Raw genomic sequence first — 20,289 nt, forward strand, 5'->3', positions numbered from 1 at the left:
AGCAGCTAAGTGGCAGCATAGTGCATAGAGCACTGGGCCTAGAGTCAGGAAGATTCATCTCCCTGAGTTCAAATCCAGCCTCAGACACACTCGCTGTGTGACCCTGGACAAGTCAGTTAACCCTATTTGCTCAGTTTTCTCATCTGTAAAAATGAGCAGGAGAAGGAAATGATAAAGCACCACAGTATCTTTGCCAAGAAAACCCCAAATGGGGTCACAAAGAGTCAGACATGACTGAAAACACAACTAAACAACAAAAACACGTTAGGCACCAGTGGGGACACAGACAAAAATGAAACAATTTCTGCCCTCAAGGAGTTAACATTTTTCTAAAGGAAAATGACATGTACACTTATAAGTAAAGACAAAAATATAGTAAGATACAGTAATTACAAAAATAAAGTGATGGGGGGTCAATAGTGACTAAGGGAACAGGAAAGGTCTTGGGTAGGAGGAAACAATTCCGCTAAGCTTTGAAGGAAGCCAGGGCTTCTTAGAGGAGTAATTGAGGAGGAAGTGCATTACAGGCATGGAAGACGGCTTGAGCAACGGCAGGGAGAGGGGAAGGACAGGCTCCAACCACCTCCCTCTTGAACCACTGTAGTAGCCTGCTGGGGGGTCTGCCTGCCTCAAGCCTCTCCTCACTCCAGTCCATCCTCCATTCAGCCACTGAAGTGATTTTCCCAAAGCACAGGGCCAGTTATATAACCAACACGCACTCACACAATAAACTCCAGTAGGTCCCTATGGCTTCCACTGGCAAATACAAAATGCTCCATCGGGCATTCAAAGACCTTCATAACCAAGCTCCCTCCTACCTTTCCAGTCCTCTTATACCTTCCTCCCCACAATATACTCTTCAATCCAGAGACACTGGCCTCCTGGCTGTCCCACAGACCAGACACTCCATCCCTCAGCTCTGGGCATTTTCTCTAGCTGTCCCCCATGCCTGGAATGATCTCCCTCCTCCACTTCTACTACTGACCTCTCTTGTTTAAGTCCCAACTAAAATCCCATCTTCTACAGAAAGTCTTCCCCAACCCCTCTTATTTCCAGTGCCTTCTCTCTGTCATTTATCCTGAGATAGTTTGCTTTGTGACTCAGGAGGAGTAAGTGACTTTGAACAGCCCTCCCCCACTTAAATTCAATTCACTTGTAAGTTATGGCATCATCTTCCTGATGTCATAGTTCTCTTCGAGAACAAAGGACAAACAAAAACAACAAACAATGGCACATAATAGATGATTAGTAAATGCTTATTGATTGATTGAGAAGTACCACGCATGATCAAGAATAAATAGAAAAACAGAGTTTGTGAAAGGGAGTCATGTACATTAAGCCTAGAGAGATAGGTTTGAGCCAAACCACAAAAGCCTTTATTTAAATGCTAACAGAAGAGTTTGTATCTTAGCCTAGAAGTAAGAAAAGTAATGTTTGAGCTTATGTATACATATGTAGAGGGCAGGGGTGACATGGTCAGACTTGTGCTTTAGGATAATCAATGTGGCAGCCATCAGTGGCTGGATTGGAAGAGTTAAGTTGGACTGGAATTGGAAGATGATCTCAAGTGAAGAGACGAGGCAGGGAGACCAATAAGGGTGGTATCCTTGTGAGTGGAGAAGAGGGAGCAGAAGTGAGAGGTGACATGGGAAGAAGAATTGATAGGACTTGGCAACTGATTGATTATGGAGAGGGTGAAGGAGAGGAATAAATTGACAATGAGTCTGAGGTTATGGACCCAAGTGACTGGAAGGACAGTGGTGCATGCCCTTGGCAGGGAAGAAGGGAGGGAACCCGGGTGGAATGGTGGGGTGAGGATAACAAGTTCTCATTTGGCCATGTTGAACCTGAAGCACCTATGGGGCCTCCAGTTGGAGATGTCCAACTGTTAATGGAAGACTGGACCTCAGAAGAAAGACTAAAGCTGGGTATATAGATCTAGGAGTCATCTGCATAGAGGTGATAATTGAGCCCATGGGAGTTGATTCTATCATCCAGAAAGAAAATACTGAGAAAGAAGAGAAGAGGGCTCAGGACAGGGCCTATTGGGATGCCCATGGTTAAAGAGTGAACACAGATGAAGATTTAGCAAAGAAAGGAGAATCAAGAGTGAGCAGTGTCACAACAATTCACAGAGGAGAGAGCATCCAGGAAGGGAGGGTGGTCAGTATACTCAAATATTGTAGAGAGGTCCAGAAGGATGAGGACCGAGAAAAAGCCATTGAATTTGGCAATTAGAAATTAATAAGACCTGAAGATTTTTCTAGGATCTGGGAACTACTATTGGAAATTTGCAAAGAACTATGGTATCTTTACAACACATCTTAATTATCTCACATATGGGAATATGGCTAAGAAGAATCAGAATAAAATATGGCAGGAGCAGGGGAGGATGATCTGGCTGGAACCCCCTGTCCCTATTTGGAGATCATTAGGTTGAAGAATGTGATCAAGGACATGGCAAATTGCCTTGGATGCGCACCAGTGTTGGCTCTTACAGGTCCAAGGTGGTTCTTTGTTTTAACCAATGTCAGCCTACAGGCACTGGGAGCAATTTTATACTCGAAGATCAATGGCCACCAGGAGCCCACTGCATTGGCCAGGAGAGAATTCACTGACAATGAGCCTCATTATCCCATCCACAAATTGTAGCTCTTGGCTCTGATTCGCGCTGTCACTAATAGACTGGATGTATGGAGCTTGATTCCAAGTACAAGCTAACAACAACCCACTGAGTCATATCCTAACAATGTTAATTTGGATGACACCAGCCAGCAATGGGAAATAGTGATGGCCAACTATGAGTTTGGTATGTATTGCTGGAAAAGGAAGATTGGCACAGATGCAGAAGCCTTACCCCACAAGCCCTGGCATTGGAAAGCTTGGTGATGCCCATGGAAGGGGTGAAGACAATCTTGGACATACAGGGAGCAAAGGTGCTCATTCAAGGAAGTGAGGAAGGGATTTCCATTAGAGCATATCATCAACAGAAAATATTTTAATGCTAGACAATCCCTCCCAGCACCAACTGTCCTTAGATGATTTCCTTATCAGCACCAATAAGATTATTGTTATTCTTCATCCTTCATACTCAGAGAGGACCAATGACATCACATTCAAGGTATGAAGGGAGGGGAACACTAATACATTGTTAGTGGAGCTGTATGTCCAACCATTCTGGAAAGCAATTTGGAATTATGCTAAACTGATTGAAAGAGGTGATACCTTTTGACCCAGACATTCCATAGCTAGGTATATACCACAAAGAGGTCAGTAATTAAAAAGAAAGTGCCTATACATACCACAATATTTACCGCAGCACTTATTGTGTAAGAAAAGAATTAGAAGCAAAATAAATGCTCATTGATTAGAGAATGGCTAAGCAAATTGTGGCCTATACATGCAATGGAATAGTACTGTGCCTTAAGAAGCAATGAATATTATTAATATAGAGAAGCATGTAGGCAAGACTTACATGAACTCATGCAAACTAAAGTCAACAGAATTGGGAAAACAATATACACAATGACCATATGTAAATGGAAAGAACAAAATAATTAAAAACCAATGCTGCAAAATGATAAATGCCAAACTTGACTCCAAACATAAAATATAAGAAGGCACCTCCCTTCCCCACCCCACTTCTCAGCAGAGATGGGGAACTATGGATTTGGGACACTGCATAGCAACAGATTTTTTTAAATGTCTTCATTAGTTTCTTTGAACTAGTTTTTTTCCCCTCTTTTTTATTCTTTCTCATAAAGGGTGACTCTCTGAGAGGGCAGAAGGAGAGATACATTGGAAAATGTAGGTGATATAAAAAAGTATTAATAAAAATTTATTTTTTCCCATTTTTGTACAAAGGAGAGGGGATTGAAAATTATTTTTGCTGCCTGTAATTACTGCTGAGTTATCTTGTTATGGTCTAAATGAAATACTTCGCTATTTGATTTATGACTCCCGCATAGTCTATGACTATGGTCTAAGGCTCGAGCTATGATTCCCCAAATAATCATGATTACTCCTAAACACCATCCTGACGTGATCAAAGCTGAGCTACCAGAGGAGACCCACCCTAGAAGGGTTCAAAGCAAACCACCCTCTCTGTCATTGTCACATCCTTCCTTGCTTTCTGGTCTTGTCCACTGACTTCTTCCTCTTGTCTGTCTGAGTGCTAGCGCCCAGTTCTCAGCTCCTTTGCTGGGCAGAAATGACTGATAGACTGAGCCCAAAGACTGATGAAAATCAGGTCACCAGGTCACCACTTACCCAGAGTCACTCCAATGACTCATCCCTTCTATTAGTCCTCAGGAAGTGATTTTCCCAGAATCTTACCATGATAGGATTGAAGCATCCAGAGCCGAAAGGGACAGCAGAGGACATCTAGTCCAACCTCAAAATTTTACAGATGAGGAAACAAGTTCAAAGAAGGGTAGGGATTTACCTACACAGCCAGTATGTGGCAGAGCCAAGATTCAAACTTGGGTCTTCTAACTCCAAATTCACTGTGGGCTGGATCATGGAGTAGAGCTTCAGTGCGGAAAAAAGGAACTAGTAGCCAAAATTGCTTTATTTTACCAAGAAGGAGACTGAAGTCCATAAAGGGTAACTTGTCCAAATTCAAAGCCTGGCCATAGGATCATAAACTTTTGAGCTGGAAAGGAACTTAGTGGTATCTGGTCCAACCTACTTATTTTACAGATAATGAAACTGAGGCCCAGAGAGCATGACTTACTACAGGTCACAGAAAATTCCAGAAAAATTCAAAAAAAATTTTAAATGCCCCCCAAAATTCTAGAGAATTCCAGAGTCATGATCCAAACCCAGGTCTTCTGACCTCAAATTCAGTGTTTTTCCCACAGGACCAACCTTCCTATCTGCTACCGGGCTCTTTCCACTGTAGCAAGCCGCCCATATTAGTTTTCAAAAAGAAAAGAAAAATCTATACACAAAGGGACAATAACAAACAATTTCCATCAACAGTACAAGGAGGGTCTTTTTCTCACATAGTCTCCACTCTTCAATTCCTTAATCAGCACCACTGCGGGAGACCGGGCTGGGAAATAGGCCTAGCCTCTCATCTGGTCTTCCAATAACTAGGACTTCTCTGTCTTCAAAGTCTCTTGCCTACACGTGCAGGGAATATAGTGACAGAGGCTTTCACTCTCTAGGTGGGGGAGAGTGGTCTTCAGTCTTCCTGCATCACCACCAAATCCTTTCTCTAGTAAGCAAAGGAAGACATTGAACTTTAGAGCTTGGAGGGGCCATAGAACAGAGACTGTGAAAGCTGGGAGGGCCCTTAGAACACAAGATATCAGAACTAGGGGGCCCTTAGAACACAAGATATCAGAGCTAGGAGGGCCCTTAGGACACAGAATGTCAGATGAGACTGTAGGACATGAAATGTTAAAGCTAGGAACTGTGGAATACAGAATATTAGAGCTGGGAAGGACCTTAGAACATAGAACGTCAGAGATGGAAGAGACCTTAGAACAAACAATGTCAGAGCAGAAAAAGATCTTAGAATATAGAACATCAGAGCTGGAAAGGCCCTTAGGACACAGGATGTCAGAGCTGGGAGGGCCCTTAGAACACAGCATGTCAGAGCTGGGAGGGACCTTAGGACATAGAATGTCAAAGCTAGATGTGCCCTTAAATGGCATCTAGACCAAATTCCTCATTATACAGGAGAGGAAACTGAGACTTAGAGATGAGAAGTGCATTTCCCATGGTTACCCAAGGAACAGTAACAGCGCCTGGAATCTGTCTCTCATTCCCAATCCTGGGGCCTTTCTATTCTACTGGTCTGACAGTTTCCTAAAGAGGTAGCCAGATGAGGTTTAACCCTTCCCCAAGGAAAAGAAGAAAGAGGTCAAGATTACAGACCTCCACATCTAGGAGGAACCCAAAGGAGTCTAACCCTCTGCTTCCAGATAGACATATAATACTCTATAAAGGAGACCATAAGAAAACAACTAGCACCAAGGGAGCCCCCTGCTGGTGACTCGTGGTGCTCCAGATCCAAGGGAGGCAGTCCTGTCATTCTCCATAAGTGACTGAAGTCCCACGCAGTGGGTTCTGCCTTCCCACCCACAAGCACCCAGAGGTATCATGAAGTCACTGAGCTGACAGTAGACACTTTCAGAAGGGTAAGGCCACATTCACGGGCATTCATTCAGAAGGTAAAAGGACTGGGCACTTGTTAAATATCTAGCTCAAAATATATAAGAATCATGAATTTGTTCACACCGCATTAGTGAGCTAATTGATTCATCTAACAACAATTTTTTTTTAATTTGCAGCGATAATGGTACTTTTAGTTACAAAGTCATAACAGAGTGTGGAGACCTAGCCTTGATGACCCTGTGTCAAATACTTAACCTTTATGAGCCTCAGTTTCTTCATCTGTAAAATGGAGACAACACTTGCATCACCTACCTCACAAGGTTCTAAAACTCTAAATCTGACACAGATGGAAGTTGCTGTTATTACGTCTTTCATATTTAATCTTCCCAACATCCTTGTGAGAAAGCAGTAATAACAACTACAGAATGAGATATAGATTATCCCCATCATGCTGTCTGCTAATGAATCCTTGTACCAAGGATGCTTTCTACAAAGCCTACAGAGGATGAGCTTAGATCCTAATACTTTTAGTCACTAGGTGGCGCAGTGAATACAACTGTAGGCTTGGTATAAGGAAGACCTGAGTTCAAATCCAACCTCTAATACTTACTAGCTGTGTGACCCTGGGCAAGTCACTTAACCCTGTTTGCCTCTGTCTCTTCAGCTGTAAAATGAGCTGGAGAGGGAAATGGCAAACTACTTCAATATCTCTGCCAAGAACAAATAAATGGGGTCATGAAGAATCAGACACAACTGAAAATGAACAACAGAAACCCATCGTAGGTTCTAAGCTAAAAGGGGACTCAGAAGCCATCTCCTCTGCGTCTTTCTCTCACTATTTTACAGATGAGGAAACTGGGATTCAGAGAGAAGTGATTTGCCCAAAGTCACCTGGGTAGTCAGTGGCAGAGCTGGGATTCGAATCTAGATCCCAGGGTTCTTCCCATCACACCATCTCCCTAACCTCAAGCCTAGCACCAACAGGCTATATGAATGCACCCTACCATGCTGCCTCCAGTAATCATATCTCACACATCCATAATGCTTTGCAGTCTAAAAAGCATGTCTAAAAAGCACTATCTAAAAAACACAATCCTCACAACTATCCTGTCAAGTCAACAAGCATTTATTGAGTACCTACTATGTGTCAGGCACTGTGCTAAGTGTTGAGGATAAAAAGACAAACAAAAGACAGCCCCTGCCCTCAAGGAGCTTATCGTCTAATAGGAAAAACATGCAAGCATCTATGTATAAACAAGTTAAAGGCAGAATAAATTGGAAAGGGAAGGCACTAGCATTAAGAGGAATCAGGAAAGGCCTCTTGCAGAAGGTGGGATTTTATCTGAGACTTGAGGGAAGCCAGGAGGCAGAGATAAAGAGGGAGGGCATCCCAGGCATGGAGGGACAGCTAGGGAAAATGCCTAAAGTCAGGAGATGGAGTATCTTGTGTGAGCAACAGGCAGGAGGCCAGTGTCACTGGATTAGGGTATGTGGAGGGGGGTCAAGCATAGGAAGACTGGAAAGGTAGGAGACGGCCAGGTTATGGAGGGCTTTGAAAGCTATAGGGTTATATATGAGACCAGGAGGTAATAGGTAAGCACTGGGATTTATTGAATAGAGAGATGACATGATCAGTCCTATACTTTAAGAAGATCACTTAGATAGCTGACTGACGGCTTGGAGGGGGGAGACCAGAGGCAGGCAGCCTCAGGCGTGAGGTGATAAGGGCCTACACCAGGGTGGTGGCAGTATCAGAAGACAGAAGGGGGCATATATAAGAGATGTCATCCTGTGAAGTAAGGAACACAATTTTATTAACCCAGTCTCACAGATGGAGAAACTGAGGCTCCAACAGTTGATGTATCTGTCACATTACTAGCGAATGAGGGAGCTAGGATTCAAACCTAGATCTTATTCTTGAAGTTTCATGCTCTTTCTGCTACAGATAGGGAAAATCAAGGCTTAGGGAGCTTGGACTATAAAAATGACACCCCAGAGCTATTCAGGGAGAAGCTAGGACTAGGACGCAGGGCTTCTGACTCTGCCCGCTATTCAACCCACCAGGGCATTCTTCATTAGGCTATCGATGGAAATCGTTCTATCCTTGCAGATGGCAGGAAAGGGATGGTAATGGGTGAGGGAAGTGGATGCTCTCCCCCAACCTGCAAGCCCCAACCCCAAAGTTCATAGGTTGTTCTCACTGCTGATATTGAGCCTGGCAAAAGTCCAAATCTCTCTCCAGACCAAGGCAATCACATCGGGTCAGGCCCCCTGAAAGCCCCAGCTCTGTTGCCTATAGCAACCCTGCCCACCCCCCCCCCTTCACCCTCTAGCTGGCTTCCATACCCATCAGTAAATTAAGGCTTGCTTCTGCTCCCCACTCCCACCCAAATCATAGCCCTGGCTTCTCGGTGCATCTGCAGCTGCAGACCCTAATCCCCAAATGTTCCAGCCAAGAGGAAGGGAACACCCAGGATCACGGAACAGGAAGGCTTGAACGACCTGCAATATCACAAGGTCCAACCCCCTCATTTCCCAGATGAGAAAACTGAGACCCAGAGAAGGGAAGTGGGACCTCGGGATCTCGAGAGGCGGAAGGAAGCTCAGATAACATCTGGTTTCTGATTCATTCCATGTTTGTTGCCTCAGTGATTGATTGCAGAACAAAAATATCCCCTGACATCATGCTGACTAGTGGTCACCTAACCTCTTCCCTTTCTTTTTTCTTTTCTTTTCTTTTCTTTTGAGGCAATCAGGGTGAAGTGACTTGCCCAGGGTGAAGTGACTTGCCCAGGGTCACACAGCTAGTAAGTGTCTGAGGCTGGATTTGAACTCCTGACTCCAGGGCTGGTACTTTATCCACTGTGCCACCTAGCTGCCCCCACCTGACCTATTCTTAAAGACCTCTGTTGATGATGAGCTCACTACCTCTTAAAGCAGCTTTTTTCACTGTTGGGAAGTTCTGATTTGGGGACACTTTTTTCCCTTCTGGCATGAAGCCAAAATTATTCTCTGCACAATTTCCACCCAATATTCCTTTCTGTCTTCTGGGGTCAAGCAGAATGAGACAAATTTATTCCCTCCCCATGACAGCCCTTCAAATACTCTGAAAACAGCTGTCATTGAAAGGAAGCTCTTTGAGGGGCTGTTTCATTTTGGTCTTTGCATCTCCAATATAGTTGGAGATAACAGAGGAGTTATCATACAGCAAGTGCTCAATCAAGGCTCATGGATTGATGGACCTCAGACCTGGTGGCCTTTTCTCCCCTGGTCGAAAATCCAGTCCCCTCACCATCTTTTTCCTAAAATGTGGACACTCCCCCAAATCCCCAGAACAACATGCCAGGTGTGGCTTAACATCACTAGTGTTACCTCCCTCCTTAGGGTCACTGGGGCTGGTTTTGTGTGTGTGGTTGGCTAGATGTGATTTCATTGGAGTAGGGAGGGGCCTCCTGGTATGGAAACTCTTTCCAATGGTGCAGATTAGCAACTCATTTGCAACCTAAGTCTTAGAAAGTTATCTGAAGGTACTTAAAGAAGTGACTTGCCCTGTGGGACCTGAATTCAGGTCTTCCTGCCCCTCCCAAGCTACTAAGCCTTTCTTTCTGGTTACCATGGTTCCACTTACCAAAGTCTAGCATGGCATTAGCATCATGTCACACTGTTCACTCAGCTTGAGCTTGCAGTCCATTGAAACCCCCAGATCTTTGTCATGGCAACTATTGTCTGGCCCACCTCAGAATCATGAAGGTGATTTTTGGAAGTAAAGGGTGGACTTTGACATGAGAGATGGCAACTAGACTTGGGGTTTAAGTCCCAATTCAAACCCCATCTTTGATACGAAGCCTTCCCCAACCCCTCTGGATTCCAGTGCCTTCCTCTGTTAATTGTTTCCTGTTTATCTTGTATATAGCTTGTTTGTATAGATTTGTTTGAATGTTGCCTACCCTGTTAGACCAGGAGCTCCTTGAGGGCAGGGACTTGTCTGCCTCTTTTTGCCTCCCCATGGCTTAGCACAGTGCCTGGCATACAGTAGGCACTAAATAAATGCTTTTTGACTAATTGGCATAGGGGACTCTCTCTAGCAATGGAGATTGGGCCATTCTCTGGAACTTACAGCATTTGGAGAGCTGCCTAGTGCACAGAGAGGTTATGGAATTTGCCCAGGGTCCCCTAACCAGCATATGAGTTGAATTTGAACAGATCTTCGTGGCTTGGAGCCCAGTTTTCTCTCTACTGTACTACTTTGCCTTCTGTGATAAACTTGGGAACACATTATCTATATCTTTATCCAAGTCATTGATTAAAATGTTGAATGGTGTAGTTCCAAAGAGACAGACCCCTGGGGCACCCCACTAGAGACTGATCTTCAAGCTGACTTCTATCCAATAACAACTATTTTGGGGGGAAGGGGCAGAGAACAAGTATTTCTTAAGTACCTACTATGTGCCAGGCACTCTGTGACCAGTGCTTTAGAAATATGATCTCTTTTGACCCTTACAACAACCCTGGGAGGTAAGTGTTTTCATGATCCCCACTTTACAGCTGAGGAACCTGAGGAGCAGAGAGGTTAGGTGACTTAACTAGGGTCGCACAGCTAGTAAGTGTCTGATGCTAGATTTGAACTCGGGTCTTCCTGACTTCAGACTCAGAGTTCTATCCACCTCAGCAAACATTCAAACACTGCCAGATCTCTTAATTATACTATCTTATAGCACAGCAGTTCTCAAACTTTTTGGTCTTAGGGCACTTTTATACTTACAAAAATTGCTGAGGACACTCCCCCCACAAAGAGCATTTCTTTATGTGGGTTGTATAATCTTAGTACTATTATGAAAATAGTTTTGACCTTGAGGCTCCCCTGAATAAGTCTCAGAGACCCTGAACGGTCCATGAACTGCACTTTGAGAATCACTATTATAGCCCATGGAGCAGCTAGGTGAATGCCACAGTGCAGAGTGCCTGGTCAAGAGTAAGGAAGACTCATCTTCATGAGTTCAAATCTGAACTCAGACACTTACCAGCTGTGTGACTGTGGGCAAGTCACTTAACCTTGTTAACTTTGCCTCAGTTTCCTCATCTATAAAATGAGCTGGAGAAGGAAATGGCAAACCACTCCAGTATCTTTGCCAAGAAAACCCCAAATGGGGTCACGAAGAATCAGACATGACTGCAAAACGACTAAACAAGAACAACAAAATTGTATCTTATTCCCTTAGATCTTGTCCACAAGGCTACAGAGCTTGAGAGGCAATGTCAAAGGTCTAGCTACTGTGCCCTAGAGCACCCAGCTCTTCTCCTTGGCCAGCTCTGGGCCCAGACAAGCCCCTCCCAGCCCACTCCACAAGCTCCTTTAGTCACGTCTCGTACCCAAGAGCAACAGTGAGGACGTTCCTCTTGGGGAAGGGGAGTTCTATCCCTCATCCTTTTTGTTGCAGAACCTGGATTCCTCTGCACAAACATCTGTGCACCCAGGCGGGGCTAGAAGGGACCCCAGCCCACACTAAGGAAGCGCAACCCAAATACAGACATCAACCATGCCTTTATTATTGTCTCTCCCAATGCACCAATATATACAGACTTTATTTATACATAAATAATATACACTATATATACTTATTTATTTATACAGAGGCACGCATCAATCTCTCTCTCACACACACATACACACACGCATAGACACACACACGCACACGTACATGTACACGCACACATCTTCTTGCACAAGCACACATCTTTAGAGAGGTGAGCTTTGTAAAATCTAATCCTGCCCTTGAGCCCGTGAGGACAGTACTTTGATTGGCAGTTATGATGTTCAGATATGTATATATATACACGCATATATATATACACATATATATATAAAACGTATATATATTTATTTTAAAAGACCATTTTCTCCAAAGATTCCCTCCCATACCTAGAACCCCAAACTAAAAAAAAAAAACACCCTTTGAAAGTTTTTTTGCTTTGTTTTAAAAACAGTTTTCTCCCCCTTCTGTCAAGAGAGCTCCTCAAGCCCTATTTCACCCTACAAAGCGGCTGGCACGTGAAGAAGTCACTTCCTTTCCGTCCCAGTTTGACCCTAGACTGACAGAAAATTAGAGGAAGGGGCACCATGGGAAATCAATGCCCAGGCAGGCCAGGGTGGCATGGTGCCAATCCCAGAGCAGTGCAAGGCACTGTGGGAGACAAGCAGGAGTGAGTGAAGTTGGTGGAGGGAGGGTGGGCTAGATCATCAAGGGAACCTGCCAGATGAGCAGGGTGCTGTCTGTCTCGCTGCCCAAGGCTGGCCTTCCACCACCACCAAAATTGCGGTAGCCCTGTCCTCCGGAGATGATGGCGACCGAGGAGATCTCCTTACGGTGAGCATCCCGGGCACAGGGCCGGCTGCGGACCCAGACATCGGGGTCATCAGCCATTTCGTAGATAGAGCCATCTTCCTCGCTGTGGGCCAGGGCTGTCCCATCGGGGTCTGGGGGGTCGTGCATTGAGAGGAGGGGTCCTGGCAGGTGTGCTGTGGAGCGCAGGCGGTACTGAAGGAGGATGCCCTTTTTATGGACCAGCTCGTGGGCCAGGTGGCTATCAGGTGCAGGCGGAGGCTCGTGGGATGGACCCTCACCTTTCTCCTCCTCTGCCTCATCCTGGTCACTCCTCAGGATGTCTGGAGCCAGGGTGCTGGTGGCCACAGCTAGGAAGTCCACTGGCCCACAATGACCATTGAGGGAGACCATGCCTTTTCCTGTAGGGATAGAGGAAAGTGGGCAAGGGGTGACTATTACAGACAAATGCTGGTGCAAGGATTTACAGTTGGGACATCAAAGCACAGAATGTGACAGCTAGAAGCCGCCTGAGAGTGTGGAATGTCAGAGCCATCCTGGGCCCTTAGAACAGAGGATGTCAAAGCTGGGAGGGCCCTTAGGACACAGGGTTTCAGAGATGGGAGGGCCCTTAGAACAGAGGATGTCAGAGTTGAGAGGGCCCTTAGAACAGGGAATATCAGAACTGGGAGGGACCTTGGAGATGATGTAATCCATCATGTAATCCCTCATTTTATGCCTCACAAAACCAATAACTCATATTTCTTTAGGGTTTCTAAAGCCTTCCCCACAGCCCTGCAAAGCTGGTAGTACCAAAACATTATCTCCAATTTTTGTTTGTACTGGGCCTGTAATTTTATTGGTAAAGAGATCTCCTAGGTAAGGAATCTCCCTCAGCAATGCCACTCAGCATCTACTCTGCAATTTCATAGTCTTTGAGAGCTGCCCAAGACCTTGAAAAGTCAGTCGACTTGCCCAAGGTCACACAGCCAGTATGTGGGAAAGACAGGATTTGAATCCAGACCTCCTGGCTTTAAGGCCAACTCCATCTACTCTGCACACAGTTCCTTTTTTTTTACCGATGAGGACATGAAATCCCAGAGGGGTTTGTGTAACTATGAGTCATAGATAATTAAAAAGAAAGACAATTTAATTTTTTTAATCATGATATTCAAGGCTGGCCTTAGATACCAATTAGTTCCACCATCCCCTTACTTTACAGAAAAGGAAACTGAGGCTCAAAGGACCAAGTTATCCCCAGGTGGAAAGGAAGCAAGCTGGGATTAGAGACAGACCTCCAGTACCAACACTCTTTCCCCTACCCTACAATGGAGAATTCCATCGCTGACACTAGGGTTGTTGAGGTTTCTTTGATAAATAGAATCGGGGACATAGATTCTCTTTTTTTTTTCCTGTTTTTTTAGGCAATTGGGGTTAAGTGACTTGCCCAGGGTCACACAGCTAGTAAGTGTCAAGTGTCTGAGGCCAAATTTGAACTCAGTCCTCCTAACTTCAGGGCTGGTGCTCTATCCACTGCACCACCTAGCTGCCCCTGAGGACCTAGATTCTCATGGAGTGTAAGGGGAGGGTCCAAGAGACAGCACTGCCAGGGGTCTACCTAGTCCCTGCCTGCCTCTGCTTAGGGCCTGCCTCAGCGAAGGTGCCAACGTCAGCAGCCTGCACAGGAGACAGTCAAGGACATGGCGTGGTCAGTGCTGAGGAAAGGGCACACAGCAGACTTCGAGCACCCCAAAGACCACCTGGTCTGGAGGCCCGGACGCAGGGGACCCAGAGTCACATTCTACTTGGGCACCTGCTAGCTGTTGGACCTTTCACTCTCTGCATGGCATCTAAAATGAAGGGTAGTAGCAAAGATTCTGTAAGGCTGCAAAGTAAAGCAGAAAGAACACTGGATGCAGAGTCAGAAGATCTGAATTCAAATCCCACTTCTGATGCTCGTGACCTATGTGACTTCGAAAAGTCACTTAACTGCACCGGGTCTCAGTTTCCTCAGCTGTAAAATATAGTGGGGTGGAACTAGCCGGCCTCTGATATTCCTTCCAGCTCTAAATCTATAACCTTGATCCTGTCAAGCCCTAGAATATAGGGGTGGGGAACCTGTGGGCCTCGAGGCCGCATGTGGCCCTCTAGGTCCTCAAGTGCAGCCCTTTGACTGAATCAAACTTAAAAGAACAAATCCTCTAGGTCCTCAAGTGCAGCCCTTTGACTGAATCCAAAATTCACAGAACAAAGAATTTTGGATTCAGTCAAAGGGCTGCACTTGAGGACCTAGAGGGGTCGCAGGTTCCCCACCCCTGCCCCAGATACTATGATCTCTCTGAGCCTCAGTTTTCCCTTTTATAAAATGGGGATGATAACAAACAATCAAGAAATACTTATTAAGCACCTATGTGCCATGCACTGTGCTAGGCACCACAGATAGAAAGACAGAGATCAAACAGGCCATGCCCTGAATGAGCTTTTGTTTTATAGGGGGATATAACAAAGAGAGAGAGAGAGGGAGAGAGGGAGGGAGGGAGGGAGAGACAGACAGAGAGAGAGAGATCCCAGTTTGGCTGGGAGGTACTAGCAGCTGGCAGGGGTTTGGGAGCCAAGGGAGAGAGGGACCAGGAAAGGCCTCAGGAAGGAGATGGAACTTGATCTGAGCTTTGAAGGAATCGAAGGATCCTAAGAGTCAGAGGTGAGGAGGAAGGGCGTTCTAGGCATTGGGGACAGCCTGTGCAAAGGCCTGGAGATGAGAGTTGGAATGTTTTCTGTGAAGAACAGCTGGGAGGCCAGTTTGGAGAATAATATAGAGTAAGGCTGGAAAGGTAGGCTAGAGCCAGGCCGTAAAGGGCTTTAAATGCCAAACAGGTTTGTTGAGACAAAAAGCCATTGCAGACTACATTGGAAATGACAGTGATTATTTTTTCCTGCTCCATTGACCTCGGATCTATGTCCCACATACAACAGGAGATCAGGCTAAGCCCCTCCCCCCTTCTTGGACAGCCCCCTTTGGTGGAGGCAGTTGGGGCAGGAGTGGAAGAGGCTCTCTCAGTCCCAGGTCTCACCTGTGATCTTGGGGATACCCTCCAGTCGGGGAACAGGCAGCAACACGATGATGCCCTGGTCAGTGCCCACCCAGAGCTGGCCCTGGCAGATGAGCAGGCTGGTCACACAGACGTGCTTCTGGCCTGGAAGGACAGATGAGCGGGGCAAGAACGGTTAGGGCTTTGTGGTTATAAGAGAGTGATCAAGACCTCACGAGCTAAGCCTTCAGCTTGCAGTCAAGAAGACCCGGGTTCAAATCCCATGTGTCCCTGTCAGCTCTGTGACCACAGGCAGACCTCCTCTCTGAGCATCACTTAGGGAAGGACTGAGATGTTCCTGAGCAGAGGGCACCCCCACGTTGACAAAATCGGAGGCCCTCGATGTACTGATGTAGGGATGAGGGGACGATAATAACCCTGCCTCCTTCCCAGGTTGTTGTGAAACCCAGATGAGGCAACCTGTGTAAAGCACTTTGTAATTCTTAAATCACCACGCACATGCTAGCTCTTACGGGCCGTTACTGGTGAAGTGAGACAACATCCCCAAAATCCTTTGCAAATTTTAAAAAATACTATAAGGAGGGGGGGGAAATTTAGAACTCCCAATCTTATAAAAGTGCAGGTTGAAAACTAAAAGCAATTAATTTTTAAAAAATAAATAAAGTACTACAAGATATTAACTACTATTGTTATTGCTATAGCCATTTATATCCATTATATCACAGAATCCTCACATTACCCCTGGGAGGGAGGTAGTGGAGGTTTTCATTTAATTTCCTTTTAATTTAATTGGCCCCACTTTACAGATGAGGAAACTGAGGCTCAGATATGGGAGATATGGGCTTCCTTGAGGAAGCACGGGACAATAGATTGCTGGATTTGGCATCAGAGGACATGGGCTTCATCCCAGCTCTGTTGAATATACTCTACGTGACCCTGGACAAGGGCTTTCAACTCTCTGGGCCTCAGTTTCCTTACCTGTAAAATGATAGGGTTGAACTAGATCAGGGCTCTTTAACCTTTTTTGTGTCTTGGACCTCCTTGTGTTTTAAATGCATAAAATACCCTTTACTGGGTATTTACCCTTTTTATGTCAAGGATTACCAAGGGAACCAGTCAGCTCAATATCAATATCAAAATATTTTTTAAAAAAAGTTCATGGACTCCAGGTTTAGAAACTCTGGACAAGACTGATCTCTAAGGTCCCTTCCAGCTCTAAATGCTATGACTTATCATTATCCCCATTTTACAGAGGCTTAAGACAAGGGTATGACTTGGCCAAGGTCACAAGGCTAGTGAGTATTGGGAATCGGGCCTTGGATGCAGGCCCTGATTCACAAGCTGGGCCTTTCTGCTAGAGAACGCTACTTTTTCTTTTGACCTCTGGGTTAGAGAGGAGAGTAAGTACTAGGCAACATAGTATACAGGACAATACATGTAGGTGTATGCTGGTAAATGAGAAAAAAACAACTTTTTCCCACCTTTAAGTTTATTTTAATTGCATCATTAGCAATTTCTCTATCATTTTAAGTCTAGACAATCAATAATAAATAATTTATCATTTGGATCATTAAACCAAGCCTTGATTTGTAGCATTTGCCAATTTCCAGGGCATAAAATGCTCACCCTGAACATTTAACAATTGGCTCCCTGGTTAGAGCTGGCTCAATCATCTCCCTGGGTGGGGGCCTGGAGAGGAACAGAACCCCCAAAGAGAGCAGACAGGCCTCCCTCAAGGCTGTCCAACAATAAAAGTAACAGCATTTACACAGCACTTTAAGGTTTACCGAGCACTGCGCATGCCTTATCTCCTTTGATCTTCACAATAACCCTATGAAGTGGGTGCTTCTTACTATCATCCGTATTTTATACATAGGGCACCTAGGTGGCACGGTGCCAGGCCTGGAGTCAGGAAGACTCATCTTCCTGAGTTCAAATCCTACCTCAGGCACTCACTAGCTGTGTGACCCTGAGCAAGTCTCTTCACCCTGTTTGCCTCAGTTTCCTCATCTGTCAAATGAGCTGGAGGAGGAAATGCAAACTACTCCAGTATCTTTGCCAAGAAAACCCCAAATGCGGTCACAGAGAGTTGGACACGACTGAAAAACGACTGAACAACAAAATCTTACAGAGGCTGAGAGAGATTAAGTGACTTGTTCTGCATCACCCAACCAAGGAAACAAGAAGTGGCTAAGCCTTCACTGCCATCCGTAGACAAGGAACCAGCAGCTGGAAGGGGTTAGAGTTCCCCCTGCCCCTCCCTTCCCTGGAGGCCTGTGTTCCCATCGCCCGGTACAATGCATGGAACACAGTGAACATTCAATAGCTATTTGCTGAGGGACTGATTGAAGCCCATTTGTCAGGGATGTTGGACAGGTGCTGGTCACTACGGCATGGGTTGGGCCAGATGCCCTCAGACGTTCCTTCTAGCTCTGAATCAGGGATCAGGGTAGACCGGGCTGGCCCAGGTGCACAGGGACCAGGCGGGAGACCCTGGGGGCTGCCCGGGTCCAGAAGGAGCAGAAAAGAATGGCAGAGACGGGGGCTGGAGCAAGGCAAGGAGAATCACAAGAGCTGAGGGTGTACCAACAAACCCTTGCGAGGCACGATTTCCAGGCTCCGTTTTACATTCTGGATGCATGAATGCCTCTGCTTTGCTCAAACAGCGCACCCTGTTGTTTCCAGGCACAGACAATGAAATGGGATAATTCGCTGCCATGAATTAACATGTTTCTGATGTCAGGCCGGATTAGGTCTTGCTGCATGATTGGGCCGTGCTGTCTCTTCCTTTTAGGAAGAGCAGTGGTCGTGGGAAAGAAGGGGAGAGGCAGGGTGTGGTGAGTCGGGGCTGTATGCTCCAGAGGTGGGCCCTGGGACCCCTCCAGGCTGGAAAAGAACCTGGAAAGTGGGAGAGGGAGGGCGGGGAGGAGGGTACAATCATAGCATGTGGGACTTGGGAAGGACACACGATGGACAAACATAACCAGGACCATGGAGAGGGCTGTGTGGTGTATCGGATAGGGCGCTGGCTTTGGAGTCATTTGGAGAGGATTATTATTATTATCATTACTATTATTGTATCATTATTATTACTGATGATGATGATGATGATGATGATGATGATGATGATGAGGATAATGATGATGACAGCAGCTAACATTTACATAGCACTTAGTCTGTGCCAGGCACTGTGTTGAGCACTTTACAATTATAATCTTATTTGATCCTCACAACAACACCAGGAGGTAGAGGATATTATTATCCCAATTTTACAAATGAGGAAACTGAGGCATACAGAAATGAAGTGGCTTGCCCAGGGTCACACAGCTAGTTAAGTGTCTGAGGCTGGATCTGAACTCAGGTCTTCCTGAGTCCAGGCTCAGTGCTCTATCTACCACATTCCTACTTCACATACTTACATAAGGAAGGACCCTTGACTCTAAAGCTAGTACTTAGCCCTTGAATAGCCTTCTCCACCACCCCTGTCCTGCTCTCCCCTGTCACTACAAAACTAAACCAAAGGTATTTAAATCAATCCACCCAAATCATACTAGTAGAATTTTGTTGTTGAGTCCTTTCAGTTCTGTCCAACTTTCTGTGACCCCATTTGAGGTTTTCTTGGCAGAGATACTGGAGGGGTTTGCCATTGCCTTTTCCAGTTCATTTTACAGATGAGGAAACTGAGCAAACAGGTTAAGTGACTTGCCCAAGGTCCCACAGCTAGTAAGTGCCTAAGACCAGATATGAACTCGGGAACTCCTGACTTCAGGGCAGGAGCTCCATCCACTGCACCACCCAGATGCCTTGGTTCTAATTGTAGAATACGAATGTGGAAATCTCACAGCAGGGATAGAAGGAAGGGGAGCAAAAGGAGGGGTCTATTTTTACCTCTAAGGCACGGCTGCTATCTGCTGCCTTATACCCCAACTACTGATCTGGCCATTGGGTAATACAATACAATAGGAAGTAATATCCCCAGGGCAACGAAAATAATTAATAAGGGTCTATTGAATTTGAAGAGCACAGAAGAAAGGGCCCAGGCTGAGATTTCATAGCCTGGCTCTGCCCCTTAGTAGTCATGGGACCTTGGGTTAGTCACTCTTCTAAGCCTCACTTTCCTCATCTGTCAAATGGGGAAAATAATCCAAGCTCTCCTGCCTACCTTACTAGATTGCTATAAGGATGGAATAAGATGATGGATGCAAAGCGCGTCCACTATGGAAATGCTGGTGATTATGTTATATGCCCTAACAGACCATAACATGATAACATAATAAAGTTCTTTGTCCCTTTGGAAAGAAAATGTGCTATTAATTCAGAGGGTCACGGGTATTATTGAAACAAATGTGAGAATAGAGCAATATCAGAATCAAGGCAGTGACTGACGAGGAAAATGGAGCTATGTCAAGTCTGCAATGGAAGGCTGAGGAGCCAGGAAGCTCTTAGAGCAGCAGGTGAGGAGGCTGTGACCAGGAGATTCCCATCCAACAGGTGATGCTCAGCATTAGGTCTTAGTAGGAGCCATAGAGCCTATCAGAGTGTGTTAGGATTAGCCTGGTGTAGTGGGAAGAGGACCAAAAGGGGAGTTGGACTACCTGGGTTTAAATCCCAGGTCTCTCACAAACTCACTATGTGACCTTGGGCACGGGATTTCTCCTCTCTGAGCCTCAGTTTCCTCCTCTGTAACATTAGGTGGTCAGCCTAGATGGTAACTAAGGTCCCTCCTAGCTCTACTATTCCCCTTGGCAGAGTTCTAAGGGCCCTCCCAGCTCTGACATCCTGTGTTCTAAGAC

At 45.6% G+C, this 20,289-nt stretch overlaps 1 protein-coding gene across 5 annotated transcripts in view; it reads right to left on the reverse strand.

Moving 5' to 3' along the window:
* Positions 1-11,649: 11,649 nt before the first annotated feature.
* Positions 11,650-20,289, reverse strand: part of LOC114028482 (rho guanine nucleotide exchange factor 10-like protein) — a 229,507-nt gene continuing 220,867 nt past the window's right edge. For all 5 annotated transcript variants that reach the window (XM_027842736.1, XM_027842735.1, XM_027842734.1 and 2 more), the window contains 2 exons: positions 15,518-15,640; positions 11,650-12,868 (listed from right to left, as the gene is read on the reverse strand). In XM_027842736.1, the coding sequence (XP_027698537.1) occupies positions 12,357-12,868; positions 15,518-15,640 (635 nt within the window). In that variant the 3' untranslated portion in view covers positions 11,650-12,356. The remainder of the gene's footprint in view (positions 12,869-15,517; positions 15,641-20,289) is intronic.

This window comes from Vombatus ursinus, unplaced genomic scaffold, assembly GCF_900497805.2.
Source record: "Vombatus ursinus unplaced genomic scaffold, bare-nosed wombat genome assembly UNPS02014884.1, whole genome shotgun sequence".
NCBI classification, from domain to species: Eukaryota; Metazoa; Chordata; class Mammalia; order Diprotodontia; family Vombatidae; genus Vombatus; species Vombatus ursinus.